The 17062-nt window shown below is 43.8% G+C and overlaps 1 protein-coding gene across 2 annotated transcripts in view; it reads left to right on the top strand.

The window, feature by feature from the left end:
* IL17RD (interleukin 17 receptor D) overlaps window positions 1–17062 on the top strand; it is a 60504-nt gene that overhangs the window by 28034 nt on the left and 15408 nt on the right. For both annotated transcript variants that reach the window (XM_037798722.1, XM_037798721.1), the window contains exons 2-3: window positions 9157–9214; window positions 13670–13795. In XM_037798722.1, the coding sequence (XP_037654650.1) occupies window positions 9157–9214; window positions 13670–13795 (184 nt within the window). The remainder of the gene's footprint in view (window positions 1–9156; window positions 9215–13669; window positions 13796–17062) is intronic.

The following is a 17062-nucleotide window of genomic DNA, read 5'->3' as shown; positions in this document are numbered from 1 at the left end:
GTTCTCCCTGGGCCAGAACAGGGCTGAGAACTGGGAGGCCTGAGCCACGGACCTGCCCTCAGTGGTTTGGTCACTGTTGCTTCACTCTGGGCTGGCCCGTTCCTCACCCACCCCTCCCCACCCAGCAACTCATCTGGAAAGAGCCAGACCTTGCAGAGAGAGGCAGAGGGAGCTTAGAAAGGTCACTGTTGCTTTGCTTTGAAACATACTAGTCAAAACTGATGGGAGAATGCTCCTGGGGGAGAGATGGGGGTCTTGACCACTGTTTTGAGCCGGCAGGATAAGGAGTGATTTTGTGGGTGGGGGCACCTGCCAGCTGCCAAGGGGGTTACATTTGGGGTGTGTGTGTGTGTGATATCTGAATCCACATCTGGAGGGATTATTTGGAGGGGTTACAGATACACCCCAGCATTTTAAGTGAGGTCTCTGGATTCTTGGTGTCTAACCATGGCTTTGGACCTGGGGCCTATGAACCCTCAGGGACCCTTGGGTGGTCTTCGAGAGACCCAAGAACCCCCGACATTATGTAAGAAAAGTTTCTGAGGGAATTTGGGTAAGAAGTGTTTCTCACAGAATGCTCCTTGGGGTTCTAGAAACCCTCTCTCCTTAACAACAGCATCATCAACAGTTAGAACTGGAGACCCTGCCTTGGCCATCAGAAGCTCTGCGGGGATGGGATTCGTCACCCAGTTCTGGCAAAGGCAAGGACTGTGCAGACTGAGCCTTGAGCTGCTAGTGGGAGGCAGCCTTGGGCACAGCGTGAGTCAGTGGGATTTTTTTGCAGCCAGAGAACAGGAGAGTATAAAAAGGATGCTGGTGGACCATCTCCCTCCTAGAGAATGGGGCAGGGGAGGGGGGGGGGCACAAATAGCTTTTGGAAAAGGGTCTCATGTTGACTTGCTGCTTCCCATTGTTATTTTAAGGAGATTTTTCTGTCCAAGACCACCATGTGGAGAGACTTAATTGGCTGACAGAAGGGGTCGCCTTGCTTTCTAGCACATCCTGTGATGTTTCGATTAGTGCTAAAACCTAAGCGCAGCCTTTCAAAATTTTCGAAAATGTAAAATCCACCTTGAAGGAAGCACACGTGTGGGGCACACTGGGGACCTGCCCGGCTGGAAGAGGCTGGGTCCCCATGGCAATGTCACAGTCTCCCATTTCTGGAGGTGTTTGTGCTGTAAAAGCAGAATTCCAGATGTGAGGCAGTATTTGGAGGCTCCGTCCCCAGGCCTCGGAAACCATATTTGAAGTCGGCACAACTCAGGGTGCCGCTCCCTGTGTGGTCCTAAGGCTTTTTATTAGTAGTTTTGTTTTGATATGAACATTTCGTCTCAGTGTAGGCATAGTAGTCATGTTTATAGCTCTAAGTTTTCCTTGATTGCCCTCGATTGAAGATACTTTCTTGGGCCTCTGCAGTGAAATCTTTTAAACTGTACCTTTAACAGCTAAGTGTGAGCAAGCCAGTAGCTAGTTTGCCGGGTGGGTGTTTGGCTGTTTGGCTGTTTGCTTCCTCTTTTTACCCAGTATTTACAGAAAACCAGTTAATCTGTGCCTGTGAGTTGTCTGTGGATGTTTTTTAAACTGCAGATGGGTTGACTGTTACCTTAAAGATGCCGATTCTCTAACATACGGTTCTCATTTGAGTGGCTGGGAGTGGTGTGTGCAGCCGAGGGGAAGGGCTGGCTTTCCGTCCAGAGGCGTGTTTTATAGCTTGCTTTTAACGTTTTCAGAATTGGGAAAATGGAACAATCCTGTCTATTTGTGAGTATCAGCCACAGGAGAACACACAACCCAGATCCTTTACAGACTAATTGGAAAAAGAACTTGGGCTGAGGCCTTGTGAAAGTGAAGGAGGCTGCAGAGCTTTGTTTTGCTTTGTTTTTAAACAGGAAGATAGTCAGCTTGTGTGTGTGTGTGTGTGTCCGTATCTTTGGATTTTAACTGCATGTGTATATTCCAGCTGCAAAGCAATAAGAAAACCTGAAGTCCAGGGCAGGGAAAGACATTGCCATTATTTAGAGAAGTTGCTGTCTGAGAAGCAACTCATAAATGTCCTAACAAATCTTTATCTTTAGTGAATGGATTTTGGGGTTGGGGGCTGGTGGGGCTGGTGAAAGGAAGCTTGGATGAAAACTCCAGAACTTTCAGTTTGATAAGCAAGACACATGGTAACTTGGCATCATGTGGCTCCATGTTAGAGCTCAGAAACAATTGTCCCTTCAGCCTTCCTTTGGGGAGCGTGAAATTAGGAACATGTGTGTGCTGATTAGCAACATGTCAGAGATGAATCATGATTACGGCTTTGGTCTGGTGCATGGGCGATGCTGTGAAGCAGTGAGTTCCTACCTCCCGGAGCAAATCTCCCTAATTAGCTTAAGATCTCTGGCTCTTTTTGGGCCAAAGTGGTAATTGCTGGTGGGAACCCACCAGCCCTCCTCCAGAGCTTGTATGTTCCCTGCTAGACACCCAGCACTTCACCCTCCAAATCAGACTGCTGGCATCCTTCGTTCCTGAAGCTGGTTGTCTCTAGATGGAGGGAATGTGGAGGAAATATCTTGAATAGATCCAGGCCCAGGTTGGCTTTGTGGTTTATTTTCCTCCTGTGTTGAGTTCGCCAGCATTCTCCTCTGCTTACGTCACCTGGGCTTTCTCTGCCCTTGCCAAATAACGTTTTTTTTTTTTTTTTAATAAGTTAAATGTTTGAACTGAAGATCCTGCCTTCATTTATGAAACAGTCTGAACCTGCAGAGAGTGAAATGACCTCAGATTCTGCCTCCTCTTGCCCTTTTCATATCATCAGTCAGAGGGACAAATGCTAGTCCTGCTTGGGACGCTGAGCCTCAGAGCTGACTGCTGTCCTTTTATCTCGTCGACACGCTGGAAATCCAAAGTGGAGAAAATGCTGTGGAAAGTAGGAAGTATGGGTTGGCCTGGGTTTTAAGTACTTACCAGATGTACCTTTTAAAAACCCACCTCCTAGTCTTTCTGACGAAAGCTCTTAAGTTTTTAACCCCAGCTCTGTTCACTAAAACATTACAAGCATCCTGAAAGTTCCTTGTAATTGATTTGAAAGCATTCTTGCTTAGGCCTTTACCTGTTGGCTGCCTTCCTTTGGAAAAGGGTCGCTATGTTGGTTATAGTGTCGTCCTCTTCAGAATGCATTTTCCCAGAGTGATAGTTAAGCTGTTTTGGAGCTGGGTTAGAAATGTTGTTCAGGAGTCTTCAGATGGCTTCGGATCCTCAAGACCCCCTCTGGCCGAGGTCTCCAGGCTGCTTTGTGTGGGATCCCACCCCAAGGTTCTCTTTGTGTCCAGAAATTTGCCGTTTGCCATATGGCCGGAGCATGGTGTGGGTTTTTGCCTTTTGGGTTTTATTCTTTTGGAGCAGTTTAAGGGCTATTCTCCCCACCCCTTCCTGAGTAAAAGATGTTTTCTCCATTACGTTCATATTTGCTGCTTCCGTCCCTACTTACCAAGGGCCAAGGAAAGGAATTTCATAGCAGGACTCCAAGCACCTGGAGCTTGCCTCTGAGCTAGCATTGGAACAAATTAAAAGCTGCCCTTCAGTGCAGCAAATGGGGATGGTTAATTAACTAAGAACATGGCACCCCAAGGCCACAGCATTGGCATTTATAGTTTTTCAGTAACAGGCAACAAACAAGTATTCTTAATTGTCAGCTCATTAAATATCAAAACTGTGTAGTAGCAAAAAGCTTGACGACTGTTTCCTGGAGAAAAGATTTTACTGGAAAGGAGGGATTTCCACCAGCTTCGTAAGTTGCCTCATCTGTGTTTTCTTAGTTATGGGCCCTAATTCTAAGCCCCTAAATTACAGTGTAACCCAAGCTATGTTCTCCTGGGTTCGCAGCATGCATTACCTGGCTTTCTCATTCACTCATTTATTCGGGCAGAAAATGATTATTAATCAAGGACTGACTATGTGCCAGGCCCAGAACTGTGGGGTCTGCGGGGCGGGATAGGGGGCTGGGCGGGCAAGGGGGTGCTGGCCACTCTGCCTTCAGCCTCTGCCCCTCCGGTGCCAGCTGTACATTCATCAGAGGTGGAGCCCGATGGTGGGACCCCACCTGACCGTCAACAGAGCACATTCCTTCCTTAGCCTGCTGGTCATGACCTTCGCCACCCTGCTCAGACACGTCCATCCATTCGTCTCTCCTCATCTCCCACAATCCACTCACAGTTTTTCTTGCTGGAGATCTATCAAATGTGGGGGATACTACCTCCTAGAAAGCCTTCCCTGTCTCCCTTATGTATTCCCTGTAACTTCCCCCGTAGCAAACACTCCTCACCTTGTTTGTTAGGGCGTGCATCTTCTCAGGAATGAGGACATAACCATTTCTGAGTCTATTCTGTGTCATATGCTGTGGTGAACACTTGATGCACGTCATGTCACTTAGCCCCCTCAGCAGTCCTTTCCAGGGTGTTTTATTCACACTTTATAGCTTAGGGAAGTGAGGCTCAGAGAGATTCAGAAACTTGCCCAAGGTCACACAGCTGGAAAGAGGGAAAGCATGGATTCAAACTAGCATCTGCATAACTCCAAAGCCCATGCTCCTAACCACTCCTCTACTCCAGATGAGTCCTAGGCTAGCCCTCAGGAGCCTGCGTCCAGGTTGGTAGAGTCTCAAGAAGCACTCTGATGGATCAATGTTGCATATTTGCCTGAAGCCAGAGTGGGAGAGAATGCAGTGATAAGTGTTCAGTTCCGCTCTGGGTATGGGAGGGGGAGAATGACAGCACATGGCAGGTATGTGACGTTTTCATCCGTATTGCAACTGAAATTATATGTGTGTATTTGTTGCCTATTTATTGCTGCTTAAGAAAATACTACAAACTTAGGTGGCTTAAAACAACACAGATTTATTATCTTACAGTTCTGGAGGTCAGAAGTCTGAAATGGATCTTAAGGGTCTAAAATCAGGTGTTGGCAGGCTCTGCGGGTGGGGGTGGGAGGAGAATCTGTTCCTTACCTTCTCCAGCTTCCGGAGGCCCCATCACTGCTTGACACAATTGTAGCTCTTTCCTGTGTCTGCAAAGCCAGTAGCATAGCATCTAGCATCTTCAAATCTTTCTCTCTCTCTGACCTTCTTGCCTCTCACTTAGAAGAACCTTTGTGATGACATTGGGCCAATCTGAATAATTCAGGATAATATCCCCATCTCAGGGTCTTTAACATTATCAGTCACTTCTGCAAAGTCCCCTTTGCCATGTAAGGTAATATATTCACAGGTTCTGGAGACTAGGAGGGCTGATATTCTGCCTGCCACCAAGTGTAAAGAAAAGAGTCGTGTTTTGTGGGCTAGCCTTGGCATGCTCTTTATAAGGTGGTTTCTGAGGGTTCTGGGCAGCTGGAAGCATTGGTTGTGAGCTGAGTGAGGACTGCCTGCTGAGGATCTGTCTGATGTATGTACTGAGAAGTTGTGGACTTGAGGACTTCCAAGAATGAAAAGTCTTCACGGTGCACATAAGAACTGGTACCTGGAATGGCGTTTTTTGCTTCAGAGCTCCGTGACCACACTTGGTTGGTCACATGGTCTTATGGTCTCTGATTTTTGTGGAATCAGAATGACAGCTTTGCATCTCCATCAGCAGAAGTGCCATGCCAGTCAAACTATGGTATGGATCACTGTGCTCCTGTAGGTAAGAATGCAGGAAGACTGGTGTGTCAGGAACACGGTGTGATAGGACCTAGACTACTGTGGGAAGCCTATTGGAGTGGATGAGAGGAAGGGCTTCATGGGGGATGTGAAGAGAAGGGCATTCTGAGAATGTGGAAGTGCCCAGGTACAGGTAATGAACAGTGTTGCAGTGATGGGGGTGGGGCTTGGAAGGTAGGGAGGACAGTGGCTGAGAAGGTGGACAGGGGCCACGTCAGGAATGGTGAAGGGTCTAGAGGGTGACAGGGAGCCAGTGAAGGGTCTGGAGCAGGGAAGTGAGGGCAGATTTGTGTGTCAGGAGATGACCTTGGTGGCCAAAGTTCCTGAGGTCAGGACTATGTCTTGTTCATCGCTGGGGCTTGGGTCAGGGTGGAGGGCTTGGTGGGTAGTGAATGGATGCTGCTTGCAAGCCTGGCTGTCCTCTGCTCACCAGGCTCTCCTTGGAAGGGCTCCATGCACACATCACAGGAACCTTCTTTGAAGGGAGTTAGGTTCTTTAGAATGATCACATCTTGTAACACTAACTTTTAAAATATAACCTAAAACTGTAAGCAAGCAGGAAATTGTAAATTAACCTTGGAATGTAACCTAAAGCAGCTTTTGAATGGGTGGTGGTGGTAAGGATGCTTGGTTTCACAAAAGAGCAAGATGTAAAGTCTGCAACAATATGTAAAAGTAAAGTTTGCACCTTTCACCAGGTGTCACCTAGTTCCTGAAGAAAACAGGAGATAACTAAATTACTGAAGTTCTCCAAACCTGTTACCTGTTAACTAAAATAATTAACTCCCTTTATCTCTAATGAGTTTAACCAATTAAAGAATCATTTCGGGGAGATTGCCCCAAACCTCCCAGATATAGATAAGCCTTTCAAGTGGTCTATCACTCTTGTTGCGTGTTAATTAAATGATTAACCCTCTTTGTCTCTGGGTATAAATACCAATTGAAGAAACACTTCCGGGGAGGCAGATTTGGGGAAGCTTCCCCTGACTCCTGCTGGCGTAAATAAACCTTTTTTCCTTCTCAGCCCGGATGGGAGTGACTTCTATTAGCCACGCTGAAGAACGAACCTAGAGTTGGGAAGTGCCCCTTCTGCAATCTCACTATCTTGGTTTCCTGTCCAGAATGCATTGCCTGTTATAAGTGCCCAATCAATATTTGTTAAAAACGTGTGGCAGTAGAAATACAGGAGAAACAGGAATAAAGCCAAAAGTTGTCAAAGTCCCACAGGTAAGGTGATTGGTCACCTGAGTTCCCATGTGCCTCAGTGCATGCGGTTAAAAAGAATGAGTTTCATCTGTGAAAGTGCTTCCTTTACAGTTTCATGTGGTCCTCCTCAACCCTCCCTTGCTCCAAGGAAAGTTGTGCACAATCTTTTTGAAAAACAAAACAAAACAAAAACTGAGTCAATTCAGGCCCAGGAGAGTGGCTTGCTCTTGGTCACCAGCTGGAGGATGGAAAGATTGAGGTTCTTACCTTGGCCTGTAAATTCCATTTTTTGTTTCCCTCCTACAATGCTGTCTTTTGCTCTCCCTTGTAGCTCAGTTGTCCTTCCCTCTTTTAAGCTCCTGGCAAATGTCATCCATATCCTTAATTTTTAGCCTGACTCAGGTGCTGCCTTGTGGCATTTCATGTATTGTATGCTTATTGGTAGATGGTTCTTTGACCCTTGTTTTTGCCCTCTAAACTGGGAATTCTTGGAGGCCGAGGGTGTGACTTGAGATTTGTCTGTATGCACCTGGGTGTGATCCAGGCACCCACTTAACTTTTTTGAAAGAATAGAGTGCCATGCTACTTCATTGCATGAGGACAGGCAGTATTATTTACCAGCCTTCCTAGTGTAAACTGTGACTCATAATTGCTGGTGAGTGAATTAATTTCTCCAGCTGCTGTCCCTTGGGGGTTATAAGGGAGGAAGAGTGTGGTTTGGGGATCTTGAGCTTTGGTCTTGGGCACTGCCAAAGGGTTGTGGGGGGATCGGATCATACTCCTTCTTCCCTTGTTATATTAGCCTGGTCTTGGCCATCTGGAGATTGGGCACAGACTGTGGCCTCGATCCTAAGGAGTTGTGGAAGCTCTTAGGACTTTATGAAGGTAACATAATTTCCAAAGCGTTTCAGTTTAGGTGAGGGATTCTAGACTCCTGTGTGGGTGAGCAACAGAGCATGGAAGGAGGAAAGTTAGAAGAAGAAGGTGAACCAGAAAGTGGGGGAGCCCCAGGAGATCTCAGGTTGGTGCGCCATGTTGATTTAGGTTTGGTGTTACTGCTTAATCTGCACTTTACTTAGAGTGCCCTGTGTGTGTGTGTGTGTGTGTGTGTGTGTGTGTGTTTCTCCCTTTTTGCACAGCTGTGCAATCCCAAGGTCCATGTGTATCTGAGCTCGAGAGTACAGTTTCAGTGGATGTGCCTGGCTTTGGGATAGGCAGCGTGAACATCCCTGCACACAGCCTGTGGTTGTGATGGGGTTGTACCCGAAGCCCTGGGCTCATTCAGAAGTGTTCTGCACATTGTGTCTCAGCATAACCATCGCCCATCAAACTCTAGGCTGCCAGTATATGGTTTTCCCCAACATCCCACTTGTTGAGTGGAAACTTCAGCTGTGTGGTTAGAGTATTTTCCCATCACTTAGCATTTCCGAGTGAACATATTTTGATAGAATTCTGCAAATAATGCTGAACAGCACACTTGCAGATTATTACAGAAACAAATCAGAGTTGGGGCTGGCAGATCTGTAGCAGCTCCTTGCCGGATGGATAAATGGTGGGGTAGGAAAAGGCAGAGTCAATGGGAGGATTCTGGTGCTCCTCTGTGGCTGGTGTAATTCAAGCGAGAAGTCTGGCAGAGCTGTTATCCCTGCTCTTCAGATGCAGATGACTGATGACCACAAAGCCAAGAGGTAGAGGTAGACCTTTTAAAGTCTTTTTTTTCTTTTTCCTCCTTTCTTTCTTTTTTAATGACCTATGCTGTGTATTTCAAGCATAGGTATGAATGCAGTGAAGAATTTTCTCGTTAGAAGTAACAGCCTATTCTCACGTTCACTGGCAGTCTTGGAATGAGAAACTTGTTTCCTTGGGCTTGAGGAATTGCCTATCTGCTGTGGCTTAATAGAGCTTTCACATGAGGGTGTCTGGGAGGCGAATTTTATAACCAAGCAGATCCAAATGGAAGGACTCCAGCTGGCAGCTCTTGGTCTGTCTCCCAATGTTATGTTAACGAATTATTATTTAACCCCGAAAATAGAGCGGCCTGGTCCCATTGTCTTAGGGGAACCACGTGCTTATGAATCCCATGCAGTTAGGAGTCTTCTGGGCTGGCGGGGGTGTGGCAGCCAGGGGCCATGCTGTGAGTGGGAAGACTGATGTCACCCAGTGACGGGCCTGACACTGGGTCTCCGCAGTGATGTGTACGTTTCGACTCCATGGGGATCTGTTCTGGAAAAGCAGATTGGCTTCACTCCACAGTATGTTCTCTTGTTTTCCCACAGGGAGTGGGGCCGGCCAGCAGAAACAGCGGGCTGCACAACATCACCTTCAGATACGACAGTAAGTAACTAGCTTGACCGCCCAAGAATGGAGCCCTTTCAATAATCTAAAGCTTATATAGTGGTGCTTAGTCAAGAACACTGCAGGGCCTGTGGTTGAGGAATTTTCTGAACCAGCTCAGGTTTGTCAATGAAGCTAAAGCAGCTCAGTCTTAATTAAGGCAATCAAGTATTTGGGAGCTTGAACAGAACAAGTGTCAGAGTTCAGAGAAGTTGTGTATAGAGACTTTCCCTGAGTTCCTAGGACATAGCCATGACCTTCAGAAAAAAAATGCCCAGCAGGGGGCAAATGAGCAAAATTGCCCATGTGCAGGACACTGGGGAATGGTGGGGACTGTGGCAAACCAGTGGAATTGTAGCATTGGAGGAATTCATACCACATGTTGCTGTTTATTGTGTTGTCCAAGAAGAGTGGGAAATTTGCATTTGCATGTGATTTTTTTTTTTTGTTAATATTAGCAGTTATTTCAAAATTTTCACAAACCCAGAGTGGCCCAAGCAGATTTGTGTTGCAGTGTTGCAGATTGTCCAGAGGTCTGCAGTTGGCCATCTCTAAGGCCTGGGTTCCAGCCATGTGAGTTATGGCAAGTGACTTGACTTTTCCAAGTCTCAGTTTTCTCATTATATAAAATAAGATTAGCTTCTCCCTCCTAATATCATGTTGAGGTTTACATGAGGTAATGCTTATAGCTGCTCGACACAGTGGCTAGCCTATGGTGTACATGCAATAATTGATCTCTAATAATATTAGAAGTCATTCAAACTGAAGTTAGAGTAGAAGTGCCTTTTTTTGATCTTTCTCTAAAGAAAGTATGATTCTTTCTGGTCAAATTGTTTTACATAGGGCAGGGTGGGGGTACATTTTTCTGACTATAAACATATAGACCCCCCCTCTAAGGAGCTGCTTTCATTTGTTAAGAAGGTAGTTACATAGAATTATAAGCATTTTAGCCTTATGAGCCATAATTTGTAAGTGAAAATGTTGACAAGAGGGAGCTTGATCCAAGTTTAGCAGCTCCTGACATTTGATTCTCATATGTTGGATAGGGTTATGAATCAGTGTAAGAGAAGCAGGTCACATTTGAGGCCTTTGGAATGGTCACCTGCTAAAGCAGGGGTTTTGAGGTCTTATAGACAATCTTTTTTTTTTTTTTTTTTTTTTTTAAATCTTCATTTTATTGAGATATATTCGTATACCACGCAGTCATACAAAACAAATCGTACTTTCGATTGTTCACAGTACCATTACATAGTTGTACATTCATCACCCAAATCAATCCCTGACACCTTCATTAGCACACACACAAGAATAACAAGAATAATAATTAGAGTGAAAAAGAGCAATTGAAGTAAAAAAGAACACTGGGTACCTTTGTCTGTTTGTTTCCTTCCCCTATTTTTCTACTCATCCATCCATAAACTAGACAAAGTGGAGTGTGGTCCTTATGGCTTTCCCAATCCCCTTGATAGACAATCTTAATAATTTTAAGAAACAAGAATGTGTGTCAAATTCCTGCCCATAGTCACGGGCATTGGTATTTTAAGTTAACCAGTAAGGACTTGTATATGAAACTCAGACATCAGACATTTCTCATTAGTAGTATATGCATGTCCTTGGTAAATTTGGTGATGCTAATAAAAGATTTGCAAGTCTATGATATTTTATTCAGCTAAGTAAAGACATGTGTTAAGGTTTTTTCCTTTGAGTTATTAAGTTAATTTTGATATGTACTCTTGGTCCTGGCAGGTCTTGTATTACATTCAAGAGTTCAAAATTTTCCGGTCAGCTGCAAACAAGCATTTGCATCACTAATTTAATATGGAGCTTTGTGGAAGATCTATACCTGTAAAGCTTAAGAGTATCTTATTGTTCAATTCATGGGGCTAAATTTTTGGCCCACTTGCCTATGGCTGTCCTTTGGTTATTATTTTCTTTTTAATTCTTAGGTATTTAATTAGAATTTAATTCACAGTCCACACTGACTCCTGAGATGTCTGATGCTCTGTTGCATTTTGGCAAAATGTCATTTGGGCATTTGTAAACAGAATCCAAAACTTTAAACTTGCTGATAATTGGATCCAGGCTGTGTAAAGGACTTAGTGTTTTCCATGGAAAAAGGTATTTCTCTTCTCTATAAGGAAATCCCTGCTGTTCAAATAACTAGTTCTGTTTGAAGTAGCTAAGAACCAATTGCCAAGTTTTCACCCAAATGATTAAACTATAAAATCTTCATTTTTCTAGTCCTTTGTCATTTAATGTTCTAAAGAAAGAAAATGTCTTGCCAGTAAGTCAAAACTGAACTTCATAGATCTCCCTGCCTTCTTCCATTTTGCATTCTACATTTTTCCTTTTGGCTCAGAGTGGATATGCCTGAGTAGGTTATAATGCATTTTCTTAATTCTTAGGCTTTATGCTTGTATAGTTGTATTTACAGAAACCCAGGGAGTGCTAATTTTGGCATTAGGAATGAACATATTAAAAAACCGTGATTTGCTCTTGTTCGTGCATCTTTTCCCAAAGCTGTTTAAGTCAGAAGTTTCTCTCTCATTATAGTCCTCAATAAATGAAAATATTTGAATTTTACAAGTATGTTGGGATCTTGTCTTTCCTTTATATTGGGAAACTGAACTCAGCCAAGATTTTTGCAGGCTGAACACCTCTGATTAAGAACTTATTTTAGCTGTAAGCTGTGTGTTGATGATGGAGTGGCAGGAGAATGTGAGTGAGCGGCTGGAGGCTGCATTCTGGTCCTGACCCTGGGCTGGTCAGTGGTGGGATCCTGAGCCAACCAGCTGACCTCTCTTAGCTGCAGTTTCCTCGTTTGCAGGAAGTGAATGTTAAGCCAGATTTTTTTTTTCTCACTTTTTTCCTATTCTAAAATTCTCTTCTGCAGCCAGAAAACACTTGTTGATTGCTTTGAGTGAATTTTCATCAGAAGCAGAATTCATTTTTATTAGTTATTAACATCCTTTCAAAAGAAGTAATATTAAAATGTAAATGTGACTGTTTTGGAAGCAGATGGAGGTTCTGGAGACAAGAGCTTCTAATGTGGTTAGGCAAGGAAGTAAGACACAAGGCAGCATGGAAGATGTAGTTTAAAAAGAGGGGGTTGCATTTTAGTTGTGTATCTTATCTTTTAATAAAAAATAAAAAAAAACAGGACTATTGTGTGCAGTTGAAAGGTTTGGAAGGGAACCTGTTAGAATGTTAATAGCAGTTACATCTGTGCAGTGAGAGATTACAGATGACTTTTAAATTTGTCTTATATTCTATTGTGGTTTTCAAATATCTCCAAAGAACACTTTTAGTTATAAAAATAGAGAGCATGCAGTACATTTTATGGGAGGAAAGTTAAATGCAGCAGATTCGCTAAGCTTCCTAAAATATCCTGAATGCTTCACCTCAAAGAAAAGCACCTGACTTCAGAGGAACAATGGCAGGTTTGCAGGTTTGGACATTTGATAGAACCAAAGACCTTTCACAGAAAATCCTAAAAAGGCTAATTGATTTACTCATGGAGAAAGAAATGGAGATGAAGCAGGTTAAGAATTATAAGTTGGTGCCTGCCAGGGTGGTTGATATTTCTGCTGCACGAATGGCTAGAACAGCCCACAATCATTCTCTCAAGTCCCAGCTCCACTCTGGCTGGAAGCTTCTGGAAACTTTTCAGGACCATGCAGACTTTGAAGATGAATATAGCAATACCAGGTGGCATGGCTGCTCGCATGGTTGGGGCTGCATTGATAGGTGGCAGTGAGTAATGTTCTCTGATAAAATCAAAGAATCAGGTGGTTTTTGTTTTTAAAGCAGTGTGGGGCTCATCGGATTTAGTGTTGTGGTGCCTTTGATGACACAAGGTATTTCTAAACAAAAGTTTTACTTTGTTAACATAAAAGTTAACATTGAGGGTACCTAGCTTATTTCTGAGCCCTAAGGTTTTTAACAGATGTCCACGTTATTACCTTTTGCAGATGCTAATTGAGCTAACAGTCTTGCTATGAATGCATTCACATCTTCATGTTAAGCTCCTGCCTCCACTGCCCCCATTTTTTTCTAAAAGCAAACAAAGAAAGAAACAAAACAAAAGCTGGATTGTTTAGCCATTGTTTCAGATCACTAATACTGAAAGCTGATTGAATCCATGTACATTATTGGCTTAGGTAAAAGGTCCTAATAGTTAATGCCAGATACCCACACAAGCTTCAGACTTTATATAATCCTCCTAAAACTGTCCTGGAATTTAACCTGAGGCAGAGGGAGTGATATAAACCCCTCGGAAGCATTCTTATATTTTTTCCAGTCAATCTTTGAGATCATATTTGGGCTTTTGAAACACACATCTTTAAACAGAATGGATTTGGCCATCTCCAGACATGCTCTGTGTAAACTGAGAAAATGGACTTGGAAATAAGAACTAGTTTTTGAATTTAACCCTTCATTCTTCCAACATTCTAGATTGTACCACTTACTTGAATCCGGTGGGAAAGCATGTGATCGCCGATGCCCAGAATATCACCATCAGCCAGTACGCTTGCCACGACCAAGTGGCAGTCACCATTCTGTGGTCCCCAGGGGCCCTCGGTAAGTGGTCAGAGGGAGCCCACTGTGGTGGCCTGGCTGCACAGTGCCCAGCTTCAGGGTCCCAGATGTGCCGGGCATGCCTTGGCGTGAGTGAAGTGTAGGTTGGGCACAGACACACTTTGTTCTTTGTTATGTGCGCTGGCTGGGCAGGTGCACAGCTTGAGGCTGCTGCCCCACGGCTGGTCCTTTGTTTCCTTGGCTATTACCAAGACAGATGTGGGTATGAAAAATAATAGTGTATGAATGAGAAATGGCATGGGGGCCTTGGCCTCTGTGTCTCAACAGTGGAGCACATGGCCCCATCCAGGGACATAATGGCTTTAGCATCCTGCAGTAGCCGTCTCTGGCCACGTCAATGTGCAGGCCCCACATAGGTACATTTTGTGATTTTTCAGGAAAATCCTGGTTTTTATGTGAAACTATGAAATCAACCAATTTTTAAATATTGGCAACTAATTGAAAAAAAAATTTTTTTAAAACTGTGGGGGCCAAAAAAAAACAAAGCAGAAACAGAAAATAACAAACCCAAGTTACTGGGCCAGATTCAGCTTGGGGCTAAACCTGTTTGTCCTCTCGAATGAATTGATAATATGCAGGGGAAGGAGGTTGGTGGGCATGAGAAGGGCCAGCCATTTGGTTCAGATGGGCCTGGGGTTGAACCAGGAGTTGCCTCACACCAAAGGCATTTAAACCTCGCTGAGCCTCAGTTTCCCCTTCTGTAAAATGGAGGTAACTGCCTCTTGGTTTGTTATAAGAATTAGACACACACAGCACCTTTCTAGGGAGAGAGTTCTTAAAACAGGTACTGATTTTATCATCAGAACTTGCTTCTCAGGCCTGCTGTGTTGCCTTTGTCACACAATCCTAGACTTAAAAAAAAAAATCTAGCCAAGGGAGAAGTAAAATGAAGTTGGAATTGCTCAGTCTGAGTGGGATAATCTCATAAGAACCAGATTGAAGGAGGGGTGAGTGGTGGGAAGGAGGAATGGATGGGGCCCATTTGCTGGCCCAGCTCGCTTCTCCCTGTAAATATTGCTGGGTCTAAACCCAGTGGATTTTCCAAAAATAATATTATCTTGACATTTAAAGATAAAACCATTCTCTGTGGACAAAAGGAAAGTGGTCGTTCCACATAACGCTAAATGTTTATGGGGTTGGCCTGACAAATTGCAGGTTCCCTTCTTAGAATAAAAGCAAGAGGTATGAGCTGGTGGTAGGAAAATTAACTGTGGAACAGTGAGGGTAGGAGGTTGTGTTTTTCCTGGAAGATGATTTGTGGGTGGAAGTGGCCAGACAGGCTCTGTCCGTTTCCTTGGGAGACCACAAAGCATGTGGGTTAAGAGTACTGGGTTCGAATTCCACTACTGCCATTTAATTTCTGTGTGACCTTGAGCAAGTCATTGAGCTTCTCTAAACATTATTCCTGCTCTATAAAATAGGGATAATAATACTCTCCATCTGTGATTGTTGGGAGCATTTAACGAGTTAAATGATGGGGAGGAGCATGCAGGTTCCTACCTGGGAAGTTGTTCCATACAATTTCTAATTGTTATGTAATTGCCAGGTGTTAATCTTGTGATAAACATGTCACTGTGATACAGGAATGCAATTTATCACCTTTACCTCTACTCGCAGACTTGGCATAGTGATTTCTCAGGCTAGCCTTTTAAAAATAAGGACTATTACCTTCCACCTCTACCCTGGTTGATGAAATTTTATGTATTTGGGATGCCTAGCTTCTTATGTTAATTAGCTAGCTTTTCTTAAACTATAGTTTTGGGGACATTGCATAAACTAAATCTTAGTAGAAACACTACAGATGTGTTCAAAAATCTATTTTAAATTTTGGATCTCATCTCAAGAGGTGCAGATTCCTGTGAGGTCTAGTAAACAGCTGCTGGTCAGAAGACCTTGTATCTTATCATTGTGTCTGAATCTCTGGCTGTTGGTCAGGGGCTGGCACTCCCACAGGAAGCTTTGCTATTGAAACGCCACGTGACAGAAGTCAGTACCTGCAACTGTAGTACTGTCAGTCCCTAAAATGTGAAGCTCTAATTGCTGCCTCTGGGCCCTCCCTACCAGAAAGTATGTGCTCTTCATCAAATAATCATAGGATTGGAGAACCTATTCAAAAAAGAAAAAGATTTCCCTGGCCTTTGCCATCAATAATTTTCCCACCTGGTTAATTGCATCCTGTGTAATTACTTTTGCTCTAGGTGAAAGAAAAGGGAGGTTAAAAATGACTCCTTGTGTAGTGTTCAGAAAGAATGTGAAATCGATATTGTGCCAATTGAGATGGGCTTTGGGGATCTCCAGCTGCAGTTAGACCTCTCCAGTCTCCATGGGATACAGAGCCCGGTGCTGGCTCTCGTGGTCATCAGCGCTTAATCCTTTTGAAAGCATCTAGGCGGACGTGCAGCGGGGGAAGCTCAGGTGGCGGGAGGCTGGGCCGTCGCCTTTCAGTGTCTCTGTGGGCGTCTTGGGGCCTCCAAGGGCTGAGTGAAGGGCAGCTCTTGGGTGTCTGCCTTTCAGGCGTGATTAGACTAAGAACCGCTTTGTAAATGACATCGGCATTCTACTTGCTATTTAATCTCAGGCCCTTGGGTGGAGTCACACACTTGGATGGGAATTTTTTTTTTTTAATTCAATTTTACTGAGATATATTCACATACCATGCAGTCATCCAAAGTGTCCAATCAGTTGTTCACAGCACCATCATATAGTTGTGCATTCATCACCTCAATCTATTTTTTTGAACATTTTCCTTGTACCAGAAAAAATGAAAATAAGAATAAAAAAAAAAAAAGTAAAAAGGAACACCCAAATCACCCTCCCCTCCCACCCTATTTTTCATTTAGTTTTTTGTCCCCATTTTTCTACTCATCCATCCATACACTGGATAAAGGGAGTGTGATCCACAAGGCTTTCACAATCACATTGTCACCTCTTGTAAGCTACATTACTATACAATCATCTTCAAGAGTCAAGCTATTCATTTGCCGTTTGATAGTTTCGGTTATTTACTTCTAGCTATTCAAATGCATTGAAACCTAAAAAGAGTTATCTATATAGTGCCTAAGAATGCCCACCAGAGTGACCCCTCACTCCATTTGGAATCTCTCAGCCCCTGAAAATTTATTTCATTGGATAGAAATTTTGTATGTTGCTAGGTGAAACATGCCAACCAACATGGGGATAACACCTTAAAGTGGAAATATGGGTTAGGGGGTTTCCTTAGTTAACACTTGGGATTATCACCAGCGGAAT

This window comes from Choloepus didactylus, chromosome 1, assembly GCF_015220235.1.
Source record: "Choloepus didactylus isolate mChoDid1 chromosome 1, mChoDid1.pri, whole genome shotgun sequence".
In the NCBI taxonomy this organism is placed as follows: Eukaryota; Metazoa; Chordata; class Mammalia; order Pilosa; family Megalonychidae; genus Choloepus; species Choloepus didactylus.
This window is presented reverse-complemented; position numbering and strand designations above follow the sequence as displayed.